The sequence below is a fragment of the Gopherus flavomarginatus genome, chromosome 16 (genome assembly GCF_025201925.1).
Source record: "Gopherus flavomarginatus isolate rGopFla2 chromosome 16, rGopFla2.mat.asm, whole genome shotgun sequence".
Taxonomy (NCBI): domain Eukaryota; kingdom Metazoa; phylum Chordata; order Testudines; family Testudinidae; genus Gopherus; species Gopherus flavomarginatus.
In genome coordinates this window covers 1,498,256-1,515,733 of record NC_066632.1, presented here as the reverse complement: position 1 = coordinate 1,515,733, position 17,478 = coordinate 1,498,256, and the positions used below count along the sequence as shown (strand labels likewise).

Below are 17,478 nucleotides of genomic sequence, written 5' to 3'. Positions count from 1 at the left end.
CCCCCCCGGCCCAGGGAAGGCAGCAGCCAGCAGGCCCAGCTCCCCTTTGCCGGGGGGTGGCGTCCTGCGTCTGCACGAGCCCAGCCGGCTCCTGCTGGACCCCGGAGAGCTGCTCTGCAGCGCTGCCCGCCAGGGTCTGCGAGGCCATGGTGGGAGGGGGGTGCTCAGTCCACCCCCTCATCTGCCCCGGGCCGGAGGCCCCGCAGCGGGAACCCCGCAGGGCTGGCGTCTCACTGTAGAACAGCCGCCAGGTCCCAGCCCCTGCCATTTGGTCGTTACCGGCTGGCCGCTCCTGGCACCAGCGCAGGAGAGGGCCGGAGCCCGAGCGGGTCAGTTAAAGCCCTTGGGAGCTGGGCGCTCTGGCTCCCGGCTGGCCTCAGTGCCCCAGAGCCAATGAAACGGACGCCCCCAGCGGCAGGGCCAGAGTCCCGAGGGTCAGCCCCCTGGAACGCCCGGCTCCCACAGTGGTGCCAGGCTGGCCAGGGGTCGGGGGCCTAATGCCGCAGAGGGCACCAGGTGGACGGTCCGGAGCCCAGGGCCCCCTGAATCCAGCTTCGACTATCCCCTGGGCACCCCCCTGCAGCGGCGGTGCCCGCAGCCCGTCTGCTGTCAGTCGGGGGGGGGTTGGCTAGTCATCGCAAAGTGAAGCGAAGCGAAGCTGGTTCCCAGCTGCTCGGGGGGGGGAGGGGGACAGGGGAGCAGCTGCCTGATCCAATCAATCCATGAGGCTGGAGCGCCGGCTTTGTGCAAACGGATGGAGAGAGGAAGACTTGGCTGGCTGGTCGCTCGCAGAGCAGCTGCTTCAGGGGGGTGGGGGTTGGAGTTTCGCCATTTAGATCCCCCTTTTCAAAAGTTAACCCCCGTCTCATCCTCCCAGGAAAGGGGGAGCTATGGCCTCAATGGGGGAGGGGAAAGGGGACGAAATGAACCCCCAAGCAATGGGAGAAAAAAATCTGATTACAGAAAAATAAAACAACTTCTCTCCCCCCCCATGTTCCAAAAATAATAATTAATGTACAATAAATTACCAGGTGCATTAAAATAACCCAGGGCCCACAACCATCCCCTCCCCCCACAATAATAAATTAAAATAATCCGAACCACCGTTGGGGGGCCCAGAGCAGCCAGCAGTGCCGGCACCAAGACCCCAGGCCAGATGGAGGCCGGCTGAGGGGTCCCAGCCAGGACAGTGCGCAGGGCTGGGGGGCACAGAGTCGGCTCCCCTCTTTGCTCCCATCCCGCTCTGCTCTGCGTTCAGTCCTGATTGTTTACAAAAATAGATCTCTGAAGGGCGCAGGGAGGGGAACCCGAATGGGAAGCGAAAAGTGCCCGGCCCCCGGCTGCTCCGAACCAAAGAGAATCAGGCTGGACCAGTGACACCAGCAAACCTGCAGGCGGGAGGTGCAGGAGTCCGGGGGGCTGGGAGCTCTGCTGGGGGGGCCGGGCCCAGGCTGACCCCTCTACAGTTGCTGTGTTTGTTCTCTTTGTTGTGGTTTGGCTTTTTTCAAAGTTTTTCTTTTTTTCTTCCTTTTTTTTTTTTTTTTTTTGTAAAAAATACAATAAAAATCCCCTCAACTAAACCCAACATTAAATTAACGGGAGTTGTGTGTTGGTGCCCCCCAAAGAGAGTCCATGGCGGGGGTGCACATGTGGCTTTCGTTTGGTTTCCCGCTGGGCGGCTGAGCCGAAGCCCAGAGTCAGGGTGCCCCAGGGGCTGTGTCGTGTGCCAGTCCGTTCTGCCCGCCCTGCTCCTCTGGGGACGGGCAGGGTGGCTCCTCCTCCGCAGGGGAGAAGCTGTTCTCCTCGTGGCCCAGGCTGCAGCGCTCCGGGTCCGACTGATCCGACTCCTCGCCCTCCTCCTCCAGCGTCAGTTCGAACTGGAACTTCTCCAGGCAGACCTCCTCGTCCTTGTCCTGCTCGTCCGGGGGCGGGGAGGGGCTCCGCGGGATCATGGTGTGGTACCAATCCCGGTTGTCCTCCAGGGTGTCCAGGATTTCCTGGGCGTCAGGGTGCACCAGGTCCGCCCACGTCTCCCACAGCGGGTGAACGATGTAGTCGATGAAACCCACCTGAAAGGCAGAGCCAGGGAGGTGAAAATCAGAGCAGCCGGGGTCTGGGCAGTGCCCGGTGTGACGGGGCCCTGGTCTCGGCTGGGGTCTGAGCAGCTCCCGGCCCGACGGGGCCCTGGTCTCGGCTGGGGTCTGGGCCGTGCCCGGCGCGATGGGGCCCTGATTTGGGCCGGAGTCTGGGCAGCACCCGGCGCGATGGGGCCCTGGTCTCGGCTGGGGTCTGGGCAGCACCTGGTGGGACGGGTTCCAGGTTGGAGTCTCTAGGTGCTACCGCCATGCTGCTACTAAGGGGGCAGGGATTGCAGGGCAGAGGACCAGGAGCTCCGGGCTTTGGCAGGGACACAGATCATGGCATACGAGTGAATGAGCTGAGGGCCCTGGGGGGCGTGTTGGTGCCCCTGGGATCTCCCTCCCGTGCTGGCCCCACACACCTGGCCAGGCGCGTTCCGGGGCTGGGCACTAGGAGCTCCCCACCCTGTGCCATTGGCTGGAGCGGGTGGGAACGGGTCAGATCAGAGGCGAGCGGGCGCCTCCTGACAGCGCCAGGGCCCCCCGCAGGGGGGGCGGGTGCCCGGCTTTCGGCCCCCCACCTGGGATTTCTCCACGGAGGCCGTGTGCTTGTCGCACATGGGGCTGATCTCCATGCCCCGCTCCCGCTCCTTGTCGCCCTGCCGGAAGAACTCCTCCATGATGCGGTCGGTCCACTGCCGATACAGCCCCAGCGGCTTCGTGGGGTTGCTGAGGTCGGCGCAGTGAACCATGTTCCGCAGCACCTGGAGGGGGGAGACTGAACGCTGAGGGGGGTGGGCCAGCGCCCCGGCCTTCCCCCCCATGGGAACCCCCGCCCTGGACAGCCCCCCCCCCCCCGGGCAACCCCTGCCCCAGCCAGCCCCCTGCTCACCCTGCCGCCCCATGGGAACCCCTGCCCCAGCCAGCCCCCTGCTCACCCTGCCCCCCCATGGGAACCCCCGCCCTGGACAGCCCCCCCCCCGGGCAACCCCTGCCCCAGCCAGCCCCCTGCTCACCCTGCCCCCCCAGGGGAACCCCTGCCCCAGCCAGCCCCCTGCTGACCCTGCCCCCCCCGGGCAACCCCTGCCCCAGCCAGCCCCCTGCTCACCCTGCCCCCCCATGGGAACCCCCACCCTGGACAGCCCCCCCCGGGCAACCTCTGCCCCAGCCAGCCCCCTGCTCACCCTGCCCCCCCAGGGAACTCCCACCCTGGACAGCCCCCCCCGGGCAACCCCTGCCCCAGCCAGCCCCCTGCTCACCCTGCCCCCCCAGGGGAACCCCTGCCCCAGCCAGCCCCCTGCTCACCCTGCCCCCCCAGGGGAACCTCCGCCCTGGACAGCCCCCCCCGGGCAACCCCTGCCCCAGCCAGCCCCCTGCTCACCCTTCCCCCCCACGGGAACCCCCGCCCTGGACAGCCCCGCCCCGGGCAACCCCTGCCCCAGCCAGCCCCCTGCTCACCCTGCCCCCCCCAGGGGAACCCCCACCCTGGACAGCCCCCTGCTCACCCTGCCCCCCCAGGGGAACCTCCGCCCTGGACAGCCGCCCCCCCGGGCAACCCCTGCCCCAGCCAGCCCCCTGCTCACCCTGCCCCCCCAGGGGAACCCCTGCCCCAGCCAGCCCCCTGCTCACCCTGCCCCCCCATGGGAACCCCCACCCTGGACAGCCCCCCCCGGGCAACCTCTGCCCCAGCCAGCCCCCTGCTCACCCTGCCCCCCCAGGGAACCCCCACCCTGGACAGCCCCCCCCGGCAACCCCTGCCCCAGCCAGCCCCCTGCTCACCCTGCCCCCCCAGGGAACCCCCACCCTGGACAGCCCCCCCCCCCGGGCAACCCCTGCCCCAGCCAGCCCCCTGCTCACCCTGCTCCCCCAGGGGAACCCCGGCCCTGGACAGCCCCCCCCCGGGCAACCCCTGCCCCAGCCAGCCCCCTGCTCACCCTGCCCCCCCAGGGGAACCTCCGCCCTGGACAGCCCCCCCCGGGCAACCCCTGCCCCAGCCAGCCCCCTGCTCACCCTGCCCCCTCATGGGAACCCCCGGCCTGGACAGCCCCCCCCCCCCAGGCAACCCCTGCCCCAGCCAGCCCCCTGCCCCCCCAGGGGAACCCCCGCCCTGGACAGCCCCCCCCCAGGCAACCCCTGCCCCAGCCAGCCTCCTGCTCACCCTGCCCCCTCATGGGAACCCCCGGCCTGGACAGCCCCCCCCGGGCAACCCCTGCCCCAGCCAGCCCCCTGCTCACCCTGCCCCCCCAGGGGAACCCCTGCCCCAGCCAGCCCCCTGCTCACCCAGCCCCCCCAGGGGAACCCCCACCCTGGACAGCCCCCCCCGGGCAACCCCTGCCCCAGCCAGCCCCCTGCTCACCCTGCCCCCCCAAGGGAACCCCTGCCCCAGCCAGCCCCCTGCTCACCCTGCCCCCCCATGGGAACCCCCGCCCTGGACAGCCCCCCCCGGGCAACCCCTGCCCCAGCCAGCCCCCTGCTCACCCTGCCCCCCCATGGGAACCCCCGCCCTGGACAGCCCCCCCCTGGGCAACCCCTGCCCCAGCCAGCCCCCTGCTCACCCTGCCCCCCCAGGGGAACCTCCGCCCTGGACAGCCCCCCCCGGGCAACCCCTGCCCCAGCCAGCCCCCTGCTCACCCTGCCCCCCCAGGGGAACCTCCGCCCTGGACAGCCCCCCCCGGGCAACCCCTGCCCCAGCAGCCCCTGCTCACCCTGCCCCCCCTGCCCCCCCAGGGAACCCGCTGCCCCAGCCGGCCCTCCCCCGCCCTGCGCCCCCCGGGAACCCCTCGCTCCCGGCCAGCCCTCCCACACCCTGCCCCCCCCGGGGGAATCCCCCACCCCTGGTGCAGCGAGCCCAGCCGGCCCCCATATGGGTCAGGATGGACGGCCCATTTGCCTGGCTGATGTGGGGGGGCGTCATTCTCTCTCCCCCCTAGTGACCCATGCACTGGGGGCCCTCCCCAGCCCCCACCCACCTGGATCCGGTCCGTGTAGTTGTCGAGCAGCAGCACCCCAGAGCTCGTCACTTTCTTGGTCTCCACCATGGTCTTGAGGTCGGCCAAGAGGCTCATGTGTTTGGACATGTCGGTGGCCAGGACCTGGGGGGGACAGACAGTCACGGGAGGGAGGGGAGGAGCCGCCCAGAACCCAGGAGTCCTAGCACAGCCCCCCTCCCCCACAGCCCAGAACCCAGGAGTCCCAGCACAGCGCCCCTCCCCCCCAAGTCCAGAACCCAGGAGTCCTAGCACAGCGCCCCTCCCCCCTCAGTCCAGAAACCAGGAGTCCTAGCACAGCGCCCCTCCCCACCGCCCAGGACCCAGGAGTCCTAGCACAGCGCCCCTCCCCCCCGCTCAGAACCCAGGAGTCCTAGCACAGCGCCCCTCCCCCCCGCCCAGAACCCAGGAGTCCCAGCACAGCCCCCCTCCCCCACAGCCCAGAACCCAGGAGTCCTAGCACAGCGTCCCTCCCTCCTGCTCAGAACCCAGGAGTCCCAGCACAGCGCCCCTCCCCCCCAAGTCCAGAACCCAGGAGTCCTAGCACAGCGCCCCTCCCCCCCAGTCCAGAAACCAGGAGTCCTAGCACAGCGCCCCTCCCCACCGCCCAGGACCCAGGAGTCCCAGCACAGCCCCCCTCCCCCACAGCCCAGAACCCAGGAGTCCCAGCACAGCCCCCCTCCCCCACAGCCCAGAACCCAGGAGTCCTAGCACAGCGCCCCTCCCTCCTGCTCAGAACCCAGGAGTCCCAGCACAGCCCCCCTCCCCCACAGCCCAGAACCCAGGAGTCCTAGCACAGCGCCCCTCCCCCCCCAGTCCAGAAACCAGGAGTCCTAGCACAGCGCCCCTCCCCCCCGCCCAGAACCCAGGAGTCCTAGCACAGCGCCTCTCCCCCACAGCCCAGAACCCAGGAGTCCTAGCACAGCGCCCCTCCCCACCGCCCAGAACCCAGGAGTCCTAGCACAGCGCCCCTCCCCCCGGCCCAGAACCCAGGAGTCCTAGCACAGCGCCCCTCCCCCCCGCCCAGAACCCAGGAGTCCTAGCACAGCGCCCCTCCCCCACAGCCCAGAACCCAGGAGTCCTAGCACAGCGCCCCTCCCCACCGCCCAGAACCCAGGAGTCCTAGCACAGCGCCCCTCCCCCCCGCCCAGAACCCAGGAGTCCTAGCACAGCGCCCCTCCCCCACAGCCCAGAACCCAGGAGTCCTAGCACAGCGCCCCTCCCCCCCCGCCCAGAACCCAGGAGTCCTAGCACAGCGCCCCTCCCCCCGGCCCAGAACCCAGGAGTCCCAGCACAGCCCCCCTCCCCCACAGCCCAGAACCCAGGAGTCCTAGCACAGCGCCCCTCCCTCCTGCTCAGAACCCAGGAGTCCCAGCACAGCCCCCCTCCCCCACAGCCCAGAACCCAGGAGTCCCAGCACAGCCCCCCTCCCCCACAGCCCAGAACCCAGGAGTCCTAGCACAGCGCCCCTCCCTCCTGCTCAGAACCCAGGAGTCCCAGCACAGCCCCCCTCCCCCACAGCCCAGAACCCAGGAGTCCTAGCACAGCGCCCCTCCCCCCCCAGTCCAGAAACCAGGAGTCCTAGCACAGCGCCCCTCCCCCCCGCCCAGAACCCAGGAGTCCTAGCACAGCGCCTCTCCCCCACAGCCCAGAACCCAGGAGTCCTAGCACAGCGCCCCTCCCCACCGCCCAGAACCCAGGAGTCCTAGCACAGCGCCCCTCCCCCCGGCCCAGAACCCAGGAGTCCTAGCACAGCGCCCCTCCCCCCCGCCCAGAACCCAGGAGTCCTAGCACAGCGCCCCTCCCCCACAGCCCAGAACCCAGGAGTCCTAGCACAGCGCCCCTCCCCACCGCCCAGAACCCAGGAGTCCTAGCACAGCGCCCCTCCCCCCCGCCCAGAACCCAGGAGTCCTAGCACAGCGCCCCTCCCCCACAGCCCAGAACCCAGGAGTCCTAGCACAGCGCCCCTCCCCACCGCCCAGAACCCAGGAGTCCTAGCACAGCGCCCCTCCCCCCGGCCCAGAACCCAGGAGTCCTAGCACAGCGCCCCTCCCCCCTGCCCAGAACCCAGGAGTCCTAGCACAGCGCCCCTGCCCCCCAAGTCCAGAACCCAGGAGTTCCAGCACAGCCCTCCTCCCCCCCGCCCAGAACCCAGGAGTCCTAGCACAGCGCCCCTGCCCCCCAAGTCCAGAACCCAGGAGTCCCAGCACAGCCCCCCTCCCCCACAGCCCAGAACCCAGGAGTCCTAGCACAGCGCCCCTCCCCCCCCGCCCAGAACCCAGGAGTCCCAGCACAGCGCCCCTCCCCCCCAAGTCCAGAACCCAGGAGTCCTAGCACAGCGCCCCTCCCTCCTGCTCAGAACCCAGGAGTCCCAGCACAGCCCCCCTCCCCCCCAGCCCAGAACCCAGGAGTCCTAGCACAGCGCCCCTCCCCCCCGCCCAGAACCCAGGAGTCCCAGCACAGCCCCCCTCCCCCCTTCCCAGAACCCAGGAGTCCCAGCACAGCCCCCCTCCCCCCCGCCCAGAACCCAGGAGTCCCAGCACAGCCCCCCTCCCCCCTTCCCAGAAACCAGGAGTCCCAGCACAGCCCCTCTCCCCCCCGCCCAGAACCCAGGAGTCCCAGCACAGGCCCCCTCCCCCCCGCCCAGAACCCAGGAGTCCCAGCACAGGCCCCCTCCCCCCCGCCCAGAACCCAGGAGTCCCAGCACAGCCCCCCTCCCCCCCCGCCCAGAACCCAGGAGTCCCAGCACAGCCCCCCTCCCCTCCGCCCAGAACCCAGGAGTCCCAGCACAGCCCCCCTCCCCCCCCGCCCAGAACCCAGGAGTCCCAGCACAGCCCCCCTCCCCCCTTCCCAGAAACCAGGAGTCCCAGCACAGCCCCCCTCCCCCCCGCCCAGAACCCAGGAGTCCCAGCACAGCCCCCCTCCCCCCTTCCCAGAAACCAGGAGTCCCAGCACAGGCCCCCTCCCCCCCGCCCAGAACCCAGGAGTCCCAGCACAGCCCCCCTCCCCCCCGCCCAGAACCCAGGAGTCCTAGCACAGCCCCCCTTGCTCCAGTCCCCCAGCCTGGCCCACAGCCCAGGAGTCCTGATTGCCAGCAGGGCTGGGAAAAGGGCACAGCCCCCCGCCGCCCCCCCAGGCTCTGCTCCCACCGCCAGGTGCGGGTATTGGACCCCCGGGGGCCGGCCAGGGACACTGCCTGACTTCCTGCGGGGGGTGGGGGGGAGAGCAGGGGCTGGCCCAGCCCGGCTCACCATGTCGATAACCATCTTGCGCAGAGTCTGGCGCTGGCGCTTGCCGAGGCTCTGGAAGATGTCGCAATTCTCCTCCTGCAGCAGCTTGAAGCCCACGGCCAGGTGGTGGTTCTCCAGGACCGATTCGTCATTGTACATCAGGGCCAGCTCCGAGTCTGCAGGGCGAGGGGGGTCAGGGGGCACCAGGGACCAGGCCTCAGCCACCCCGAGGGGCTCCTACCCCCCTGCTCCGTGGTACGGGCTCCCGGGGGGGGGGATCGGTGCGTGGCGGGGAGCTGCGTGCACGGGCAGGGCCCATCGCTGACACAGCCGGCTGCACGGGGCTGTGCACAGGAGTGCACGTGTGTGTGCTGAGGTGTGTGTCCATATCCCGGTGCGCAGGAGAGCTGCTGTGCGTGTCCCGGTGCACGTGTGTGTGCTGAGGTGTGTGTCCATATCCCGGTGCGCAGGAGAGCTGCTGTGCATGTCCCGGTGCACGTGTGTGTGCTGAGGTGTGTGTCCATATCCCAGTGCGCAGGAGAGCTGCTGTGCGTGTCCCGGTGCACGTGTGTGCTGAGTATGTGTCCATATCCCGGTGCGCAGGAGAGCTGGTGTGTGTGTCCCGGTGCACGTGTGTGTGCTGAGGTATGTGTCCATATCCCAGTGCGCAGGAGAGCTGGTGTGTGTGTCCTGGTGCACGTGTGTGTGCTGAGGTATGTGTCCATATCCCAGTGCGCAGGAGAGCTGCTGTGCGTGTCCCAATGCACGTGTGTGCTGAGTATGTGTCCATATCCCGGTGCGCAGGAGAGCTGGTGTGTGTGTCCTGGTGCACGTGTGTGTGCTGAGGTATGTGTCCATATCCCAGTGCGCAGGAGAGCTGCTGTGCGTGTCCCAATGCACGTGTGTGCTGAGTATGTGTCCATATCCCGGTGCGCAGGAGAGCTGGTGTGTGTGTCCTGGTGCACGTGTGTGTGCTGAGGTATGTGTCCATATCCGAGTGCGCAGGAGAGCTGGTGTGTGTGTCCTGGTGCACGTGTGTGTGCTGAGGTATGTGTCCATATCCCGGTGCGCAGGAGAGCTGGTGTGTGTGTCCTGGTGCACGTGTGTGTGCTGAGGTATGTGTCCATATCCGAGTGCGCAGGAGAGCTGGTGTGTGTGTCCTGGTGCACGTGTGTGTGCTGAGGTATGTGTCCATATCCCAGTGCACAGGAGAGCTGGTGTGTGTGTCCTGAGGTGTGTGTCTGTTTCCCAGTGCACATGGGTGTGCACAACCAGGCTGGTGTGTGTGTCCCGGTGCACAGGGGTGTGTGCAGGAGTGCACGTATGTGTGCTGAGGTGTGTATCTGTTTCCTGGTGCGCAGGAGAGCTAGTGTGTGTGTCTCGGTGCACGGGAGTGTTCACAGGAGTGCACGCGTCTGTGCTGAGGTGTGTGTTTGTGTCCCGGTGCACAGGAGTGTGCACAGGAGGTCTGGCGTGTTTGTCCCAGTGCACAGGGGTGTGGACAGGAGTGCACACGAGTGTGCTGAGGTGCATGTCCGTGTCCCAGTGCACGGGGGTGTGCGCAGGAGTGCACACGAGTGTGCTGAGGTGTGTGTCCCTGTCCTGGTGCACAGGGGTCTGCACAGGAGGGCTGGCGTGTGTCCTCCGGTGCAGGGCGTGTGCGCCGGAGCTGGAGGGATTAGGAAACACACGCGGATCCCCCCCACGGCTGCTGCGGGTCGCTGGGAGGCGCCGGGACCCCCAGGACCTTGCCCCCACGCGCGGGATCGGGGGTCACTCACTGGTGTTGATCAGGAACTGGTTGGAGACGCCCGGGTGATCCACGTCATGGATGGCGGCTGCAAACAGAGCGGCCAGGATCTCCAGGTCGGTGAACACAGCCTGCCAAGGGCACACGCAGGGGGCTGAGGCCGGGCCCGGCAGGGGCTGGCTCTGCCCCACGCCTAGGCACGTCGCAGCGCGAGGAACCCAGGCGTCCGGGCTGCCCCCCTGGGCTCGGTTCCTCAGGCCCGCGCCCAGCCACGCCGTCAGCACAGCTGGGAGTCGCTCCGCCTGGCTCTCTGTGCGGGGAATTGCCTTGGGGGGGTTAGACCCGGGACCCATCACCCTGGTATCCTGCCTTGGAGTGGGCCCGATGCCAGCTGCTGCCAAGGAGGCAGCGAAGGCAGACGGACCCAGGGCGGGCAGAGGGACAGACGCCTGGGGGGTGGATGGACAGACGGATCGGCAGCTTTCCAGCCCCCCCCAATTCCTTCCCGTCCCCCTGCCAGCTGCTTCTGTCGTGTCCCGGTCGCCCTGCGTTACCCGCTTGCCATTACGGGGATCGAGAGCCGGCCCCCCAGGGCCTCCCACGCGGCCGCCCGCTGGCATGAGGCCGATTGGCTGAGAGAGCCCCAGCGCCAGCCCCCACCCCCGGCGGGCGTGTCCCTGACCCACTCGGCCCCCCCCAGCGGCAGCCCCCACCCCCGGCGGGCGTGTCCCTGACCCACTCGGCCCCCCACAGCGGCAGACCCCAATCCCCCAGCAGCGTTCTGTGCCTGACCCGCTCGGCCCCCGCTCCCCCCCCAGCGGGCGTGTCCCTGACCCGCTCGGCCCCCGCTCCCCCCCCAGCACCAGCCCCCACCCCCGGCGTGCATGTCCCTGACCCACTCGGCCCCCCACAGCGGCAGCCCCCACCCCCAGCGGTGTTCTGTGCCCTACCCGCTCGGACCCCGCTCACCCCCCCAGCGCCAGCCCCCACCCCCGGCGGGCGTGTCCCTGACCCACTCGGCCCCCCCCAGCGCCAGCCCCCACCCCCGGCGGGCGTGTCCCTGACCCACTCGGCCCCCCACAGCGGCAGCCCCCACCCCCAGCGGGCGTGTCCCTGACCCACTCGGCCCCCCACAGCGGCAGACCCCAATCCCCCAGCAGCGTTCTGTGCCTGACCCGCTCGGCCCCCGCTGCCCCCCCAGCGGGCGTGTCCCTGACCCGCTCGGCCCCCGCTCCCCCCCCAGCGCCAGCCCCCACCCCCGGCGTGCATGTCCCTGACCCACTCGGCCCCCCCCAGCGGCAGCCCCCACCCCCAGCGGGCATGTCCCTGACCCGCTCGGCCCCCCACAGCGCCAGCCCCCACCCCCGGCGGGCGTGTCCCTGACCCACTCGGCCCCCCACAGCGGCAGACCCCAATCCCCCAGCAGCGTTCTGTGCCTGACCCGCTCGGCCCCCGCTCCCCCCCCCCAGCGGGCGTGTCCCTGACCCGCTCGGCCCCCGCTCCCCCCCCCAGCGCCAGCCCCCACCCCCGGCGTGCATGTCCCTGACCCACTCGGCCCCCCACAGCGGCAGCCCCCACCCCCAGCGGCGTTCTGTGCCTGACCTGCTCGGCCCCCGCTCCCCCCCCAGCGGCAGCCCCCACCCCCAGCGGGCATGTCCCTGACCCGCTCGGCCCCCCACAGCGGCAGCCCCCACCCCCGGTGGGCAAGTCCCTGACCCACTCGGCCCCCCACAGCGGCAGCCCCCACCCCCAGCGGCGTTCTGTGCCTGACCTGCTCGGACCCCGCTCACCCCCCCAGCGGGCGTGTCCCTGACCCGCTCGGCCCCCGCTCCCCCCCCCAGCGGCCGTTCTGTGCCTGACCCGCTCGGCCCCCGCTCCCCCCCCAGCGGGCGTTCTGTGCCCAACCCGCTCAGCCCCCGGCCCCCACAACATCCGTTCTATGCCCAACCCGCTCGGCCTCCGCCCCCCCCAGCTGCCGTTCTGTGCCTGACCCACTCGGCCCCCGCCCCCCCCAGCAGCCGTTCTGTGCCTGACCCACTCAGCCCCCGGCCCCCACAACACCCGTTCTGTGCCCAATCCGCTCGGCCTCCGCCCCCCCCAGCGGCCGTTCTGTGCCTGACCCACTCGGCCCCTGCTCCCGCCCCCCAGCGGGCGTTCTGTGCCTGACCCGCTCAGCCCCCGGCCCCCACAACACCCGTTCTGTGCCCAATCCGCTCGGCCTCCGCCCCCCCCCAGCAGCCGTTCTGTGCCCGACCTGCTCAGCCCCCGGCCCCCCACTCACATCCAGGGCGGGCGTGGCCAGCAGGACGTGCGTGGACTGCACCACGTCGGCGGCATGCAGGCAGTTGTGGTACGCCACGTCGGCGTGGTAATGCTCCTCCAGGGTCAGCACGTACGTCAGCAGCGTCTCCACCGGGATCTTGAAGGTTTTCAGCAGGTCTCTCTCCTGCAGGGGGGCAAGAGTCACGCCAGAGGGGCCAGCGCCAGACCCTCCTGTGGGCGGAGCCCTGGGCACCCCCACCCCAGCTCCAGGCCCCGCTGAGGGCTGGCTAATTCCCCAGGGCAATCGCCCTTGTCCCATAGAGCTGGGAACGGACTCCTGATACCCCCCCCGCTCTAACCACTAGACCGTACTCCTCTCCCAGAGCCAGGAACAGAACCCAGGAGTCCTGGCTCCCAGCCAGCGCTGAGGATCCCTGGCCAGGTGGGCACCAGGTGTGATTCCGTGTGCTGCACAGAGGGGTGGGCGCTGCCCCCCCACTGGGCAGGCCCCACCCACCACGCCAGGTGCGGGGCCCTACCTGGAATATTGTGTACATGATGCAGCTGAGCGAGCGGCTGTTGGAATATTCGGAGACATGGAAAATGTTCAGGCCCCACTTGTTGAGATTCTCCAGCTCCTGGAAGGCAGAACGGGGGTGGTGAGAATGGGGGGGACACGCCCCCCCCACAGCTCTGCTGGTGCCCCTCACTCCCGACCCACAGCCCCCTGCTAGCCCAGCCCTGCTGCCCCACAGCTCTGCCGCTGCCCCTCACTCTCGACCTGCTGCCCCTGCACCGCCCCCCCAGCTCTGCCGCTGCCCCTCACTCTCGACCTGCTGCCCCTGCCCTGCCCCCCCAGCTCCGCCGCTGCCCCTCACTCTTGACCTGCTGCCCCTGCCCTGCCCCCCCCAGCTCTGCCGGTGCCTCTCACTCCCGACCCGCAGCCCCTGCCAGCCTGGCCTTGCCCACCCCCCCACCTCTGCCGATGCTCCTCACTCCTGACCTGCAGCCCCTGCAACCCCACCCCTGGGCTCCCCCCAGCTCTGCCGGTGCCCCTCACTCCCGACCTGCAGCCCCTGCCAGCCCAGCCCTGCTGCCCCTCAGCTCTGCCGGTGCCCCTCACTCCCGACCTGCAGCCCCTGCCAGCCCAGCCCTGCTGCCCCTCAGCTCTGGCAGTGCCCCTCACTCCCGACCCGCAGCCCCTGCCAGCCCAGCCCTGCTGCCCTCCAGCTCTGCCGGTGCCCCTCACTCGTGACCCGCAGCCCCTCGGCACCCCAGCCCCTCCCCCACCTGGCTGAGCAGCTCCTCCTGGTCGGTTTTGACCCCGAAGCGGGGGATGCTGGAGTTGGTGAGGCTTGAGCTGGGCACGAGTTTCTTCACGCCGCTGATCTGGCACATGGGCTGCTGCTTCTTCTTCTTCTCCCGCTCCTTGTGCGTGGGGGGCGGGATCTCCACCTCATTCTGCTTGTCTGGGGGGGGGGAGCGGTTGGTCAGCGGGGGAGGGGCGTGCAAGAGGCTGCACGTGCAGCAGTCAGTGTGAGTGCACGGATCTGAGTGTGACTGTGTGTGCGCCAGAGACTGGGCCAAGGTGCATGTGTGTGTGTGTGTGGAGGGGGCATGTGCAAACCACCCCTCCCCCAACTGCCCTTGGGGTGCGTCCCCTTCCCCCACAGTCCTGTCCCGGGGAGGCTGGTGCCAACGCTGCTGACATCAGGAGGGAGCCCCCTGCGGCAGGTTCTGGGGTCCAGCCTGTCCCCCTGGGGGCCGGACTCAGAGCCCCCGCTTGGGCTGGGCCCAGCAGGGAGACAGCTGCCCCCCCCCGGCGGCAGTGCAGGGTGCGGGGAGGGGGGCACTCCTTCCCTGGAGATGGCCCGGGGAGCAGGAAGCAGGGGGCTCAGGGAACGAGGGTGCAACCCCCCCCAAGCACCAGCAGAGATGAGGGTAGAACGAGGCATCATGGCAGCGTAGGGGGTGGGGGGCCCCCCCAAGACACGAGCTCCTGGAGGAGACTCAGGCAGTGGGGGGAGGGGGGCACCCAGCCAATCCAACCACAGGACTCCATATGATGCATGTGGCAACAGTGCCCCACAGCTGCTCTGGGCAGGAGCTGTACGGAGCTCCCACATCTCAGCCCCCCGAGTCCACCCCTGGCCCCCCCACAGCAGCTGGGCCTGCTCCCCTCCCAGAGCTGGGGAGGGAACCCAGGAGTCCTAGATCTCCCCCACCCCCCAGCAATTGGGCCCGCTCCCCTCCCAGAGCCGAGGAGGGAAGCCTGACGTCCTGGCTTCCCCACGGGCCCCTGCTCCCCTCCCAGAGCCGGGGAGGGAACCCAGGAGTCCTGGCTCCCCCACGGGCCCCTCGCTCTCACCACTAGGCCCCGCTCCCCTCCCAGAGCCAAGGAGAGAACCCAGAACTCCTGGATCCTCCCCCCCTCAGCAACTGGGCCCGCTCCCCTCCCAGAGCTGGGGAGAGAACCCAGGAGTCCTGGCTCCCCCATGCCCTTGTGACGTTATGAGTATAATACAGGGGTCAGCAACCTTTCAGAAGTGCTGTGCTGAGTCTTCGTTTAGCCACTCTGATTTAAGGTTTCGCGTGCCAATCATGCATTTGAACGTTTTTAGAAGGTCTCTTTCTAGAAGTCTATAATATAGAACTAGGCTATTGTTGCATGTAAAGTAAAGAAGGTTTTTAAAATGTTTAAGAACCTTCATTTAAAATTAAATTAAAATGCAGAGCCCAGCCGGAGCAGTGGCCAGAACCCAGCAGTGTGAGCGCCGCTGACAATCCGCTCGCGTGCCGTCGGTTGCCTGCCGCGGGTATAATATAAAATCTCATTGAAAGGTGACAGGGCCAGAAAGAGTTCATCAGCTCCCAGCCTGACCTGACCCAGGGGTGAAGCTTAGGGACTGGTCAGGAAGATCTGTAATGACCAGAGCTGGGAAATGCAGCCCAATTGTCAGAGATCCCAAGGGGAGCTGTTTGCTCAGGGCTTGGGGTGGCAGCAAACAGGTCTTGGCTATCGCTAGAGCTTTAATTCAAAGATCAAACAAGAACATTAACATTTGTGAAGACACTTGAGGGAAACAGTGTTACTGTCTCTGTGTCTCTCTGCAGGGTGGGGTAACCTGCATCTGAACCCTTTAATGGGTAAATTCCCCTGGGCTAATTGCCAGGCTGGTTGGGAGAAGGAGAGTGAAGCCGATTGTTTTCTCAGGTCCAAAGGCTGCTGGAAATGTATAAAAACCCTGGGCCACGATCCTGCTCCATCTCCGAGCTGCTCTGGGTTCCAAGAGGGGGAAACCTTAAGCCACAAGGATTAAGATCCCCAGTCACTGACTGGAGCCCCCCGAACACGGACATGGGACTAGAACCTCTGGACTAATCCTAAAGGACTTTTGGCCGCTAAAAGCTCCTCTCTGCTGTGTCTGAACCTCAAGAACTGAATTCCCGTCTGTCTGTACATCGATCTTTTAACCAGCTCTCTCCCTTCTCTTTTCTAATACGTTTTAGCTGAGTTAATAAGAACTGGCTGTAGCGTGTGTTTGGGTCAGATCTAAGTTATAACTGGACCTGGGTGTGTGGCTGATCCTTTGGGGTTGGAAGAACCTTTTCTTTATATGATGAGAGAAGATTTTCAGTAACCCTCATCGTATCTGCGTGTGTGTCTGGCTGGAGGCCTGGGGCTGGGCACTGGAAGGGAGCTGCGGGGTTTGGTTTCGGAGTAACCAGGGAGATGGTAGAGAAGCTGTTTGGGCTGGTTAGTAAATCTAAGGACTGGAATAACCCCCACCAGCGTTTGGGGTTTGTCTGCCCCAGACTGTTTGCAGCTCACCCGGATTGAGTGACCTCAGCTGGCTCCCCCGGGCAGCGCTGTCACAGCCCCCCTGTTCTCACCCTTAGGCCCCGCTCCCCTCAGGGAGAGAACCCAGGAGCCCTGGCTCCCCCACCACTCTCACCACTCGGCCCTGCTCCCCTCCCAGAGCCAGGGAGAGAACCCAGGAGCCCTGGCTCCCCCACACGCCCACCTGCTCTAACCACTGGGACCCTCTCTCCTCCCCTCCCAGAGCCAGGAAAGAACCCAGGAGTCCTAGATTCCAGCCTTGTGCTTGCTCTGGGACATAACACAAGCTGCTTTCCTTTCTTGTCTCACTTAACTCCCCCGAGCCGTGTCACTGACCCCCCCCATTCCTAAACAGCCCCTCAGCCCCCAGGCGTGAGCCCCTTCCCCTGGGCTGCTGCAGGCCTGGTGCCCCGACCGGAGCTGCCCCCCTGAGCCGGCCTGGTCCGGGCAGGGTTAACAGCCCAGGCCTGCAGCGGTGCCCGGGGCAGCGGGGGGGAGGCCAGCTCCGGCACAGACGTCCCATTGACGGGCCCTTGCAACAACATTTACTGTAGGCCGGAAGAGTGTGTCCTTTGACGTCAATGGGGCTCTGGGGACTCGTCTGCCTCCGCGGGAAGCTGCTCCGGACGCAGCCAGAGAATGGCCTTCCTGGCGCGGGGTGAGCATGTTGTGAGGCGGGGCTGGGGGGGGCCACACGGGCCTGGGTGGCACCGACACGCCGGGTGTGGCACTAGTGTCTGCACAGCATCTCCAACCCCGGGAAGTGACTCACCCGGAGTTACACAGGGAGCAGGGCCAGAGCCAGGGAGAGAACCCAGGAGTCCTGACCCAGCCCCCCCTGCTCTGACCACCAGCCCCCACTCCCCTCCCAGAGCTGGGGAGAACCCAGGAGTCCTGGCTCCCAGCCCCCTCTGCTCTAACCTACCAGCCCCCACTCCCCTCCCAGAGCTGGGGAGAACCCAGGAGTCCTGGCTCCCAGCCCCCCCTTGCTCTAACCCACCAGCCCCCACTCCCCTCCCAGGGCTGGGATAGAACCCAAGAGTCCTGGCTCCCAGCCCCCCTGGCTCTAACCCACCAGCCCCCACTCCCCTCCCAGAGCTGGGGAGAACCCAGGAGTCCTGGCTCCCAGCCCCCCCTGCTCTAACCCACCAGCCCCCACTCCCCTCCCAGAGCTGGGGAGAACCCACGAGTCCTGGCTCCCAGCCCCCCCTTGCTCTAACCCACCAGCCCCCACTCCCCTCCCAGGGCTGGGATAGAACCCAGAAGTCCTGGCTCCCAGCCCCCCCGGCTCTAACTCACCAGGCCCCCACTCCCCTCCCAGGGCTGGGAT

At 68.0% G+C, this 17,478-nt stretch overlaps 1 protein-coding gene and 1 long non-coding RNA gene across 7 annotated transcripts in view; one reads left to right on the top strand and one right to left on the bottom strand.

The window, feature by feature from the left end:
- Window positions 1–989: 989 nt before the first annotated feature.
- PDE4A (phosphodiesterase 4A) overlaps window positions 990–17,478 on the bottom strand; it is a 126,566-nt gene continuing 110,077 nt past the window's right edge. For all 3 annotated transcript variants that reach the window (XM_050924819.1, XM_050924820.1, XM_050924818.1), the window contains 8 exons: window positions 13,598–13,776; window positions 12,847–12,945; window positions 12,327–12,491; window positions 10,077–10,176; window positions 8,317–8,471; window positions 5,048–5,170; window positions 2,660–2,842; window positions 990–2,069 (listed from right to left, as the gene is read on the bottom strand). In XM_050924819.1, the coding sequence (XP_050780776.1) occupies window positions 1,698–2,069; window positions 2,660–2,842; window positions 5,048–5,170; window positions 8,317–8,471; window positions 10,077–10,176; window positions 12,327–12,491; window positions 12,847–12,945; window positions 13,598–13,776 (1,376 nt within the window). In that variant the 3' untranslated portion in view covers window positions 990–1,697. The remainder of the gene's footprint in view (window positions 2,070–2,659; window positions 2,843–5,047; window positions 5,171–8,316; window positions 8,472–10,076; window positions 10,177–12,326; window positions 12,492–12,846; window positions 12,946–13,597; window positions 13,777–17,478) is intronic.
- On the top strand, window positions 8,478–10,070 carry LOC127035234 (uncharacterized). Of its 4 annotated transcripts, XR_007769614.1 has the most exons (4): window positions 8,478–8,807; window positions 8,941–9,008; window positions 9,343–9,410; window positions 9,529–10,070. It is a non-coding gene; the product is annotated as an uncharacterized LOC127035234 (long non-coding RNA). The 4 variants fall into 4 exon arrangements; XR_007769616.1 differs by lacking the exon at window positions 8,941–9,008; XR_007769615.1 differs by lacking the exons at window positions 8,941–9,008; window positions 9,343–9,410 and adding an exon at window positions 9,275–9,342.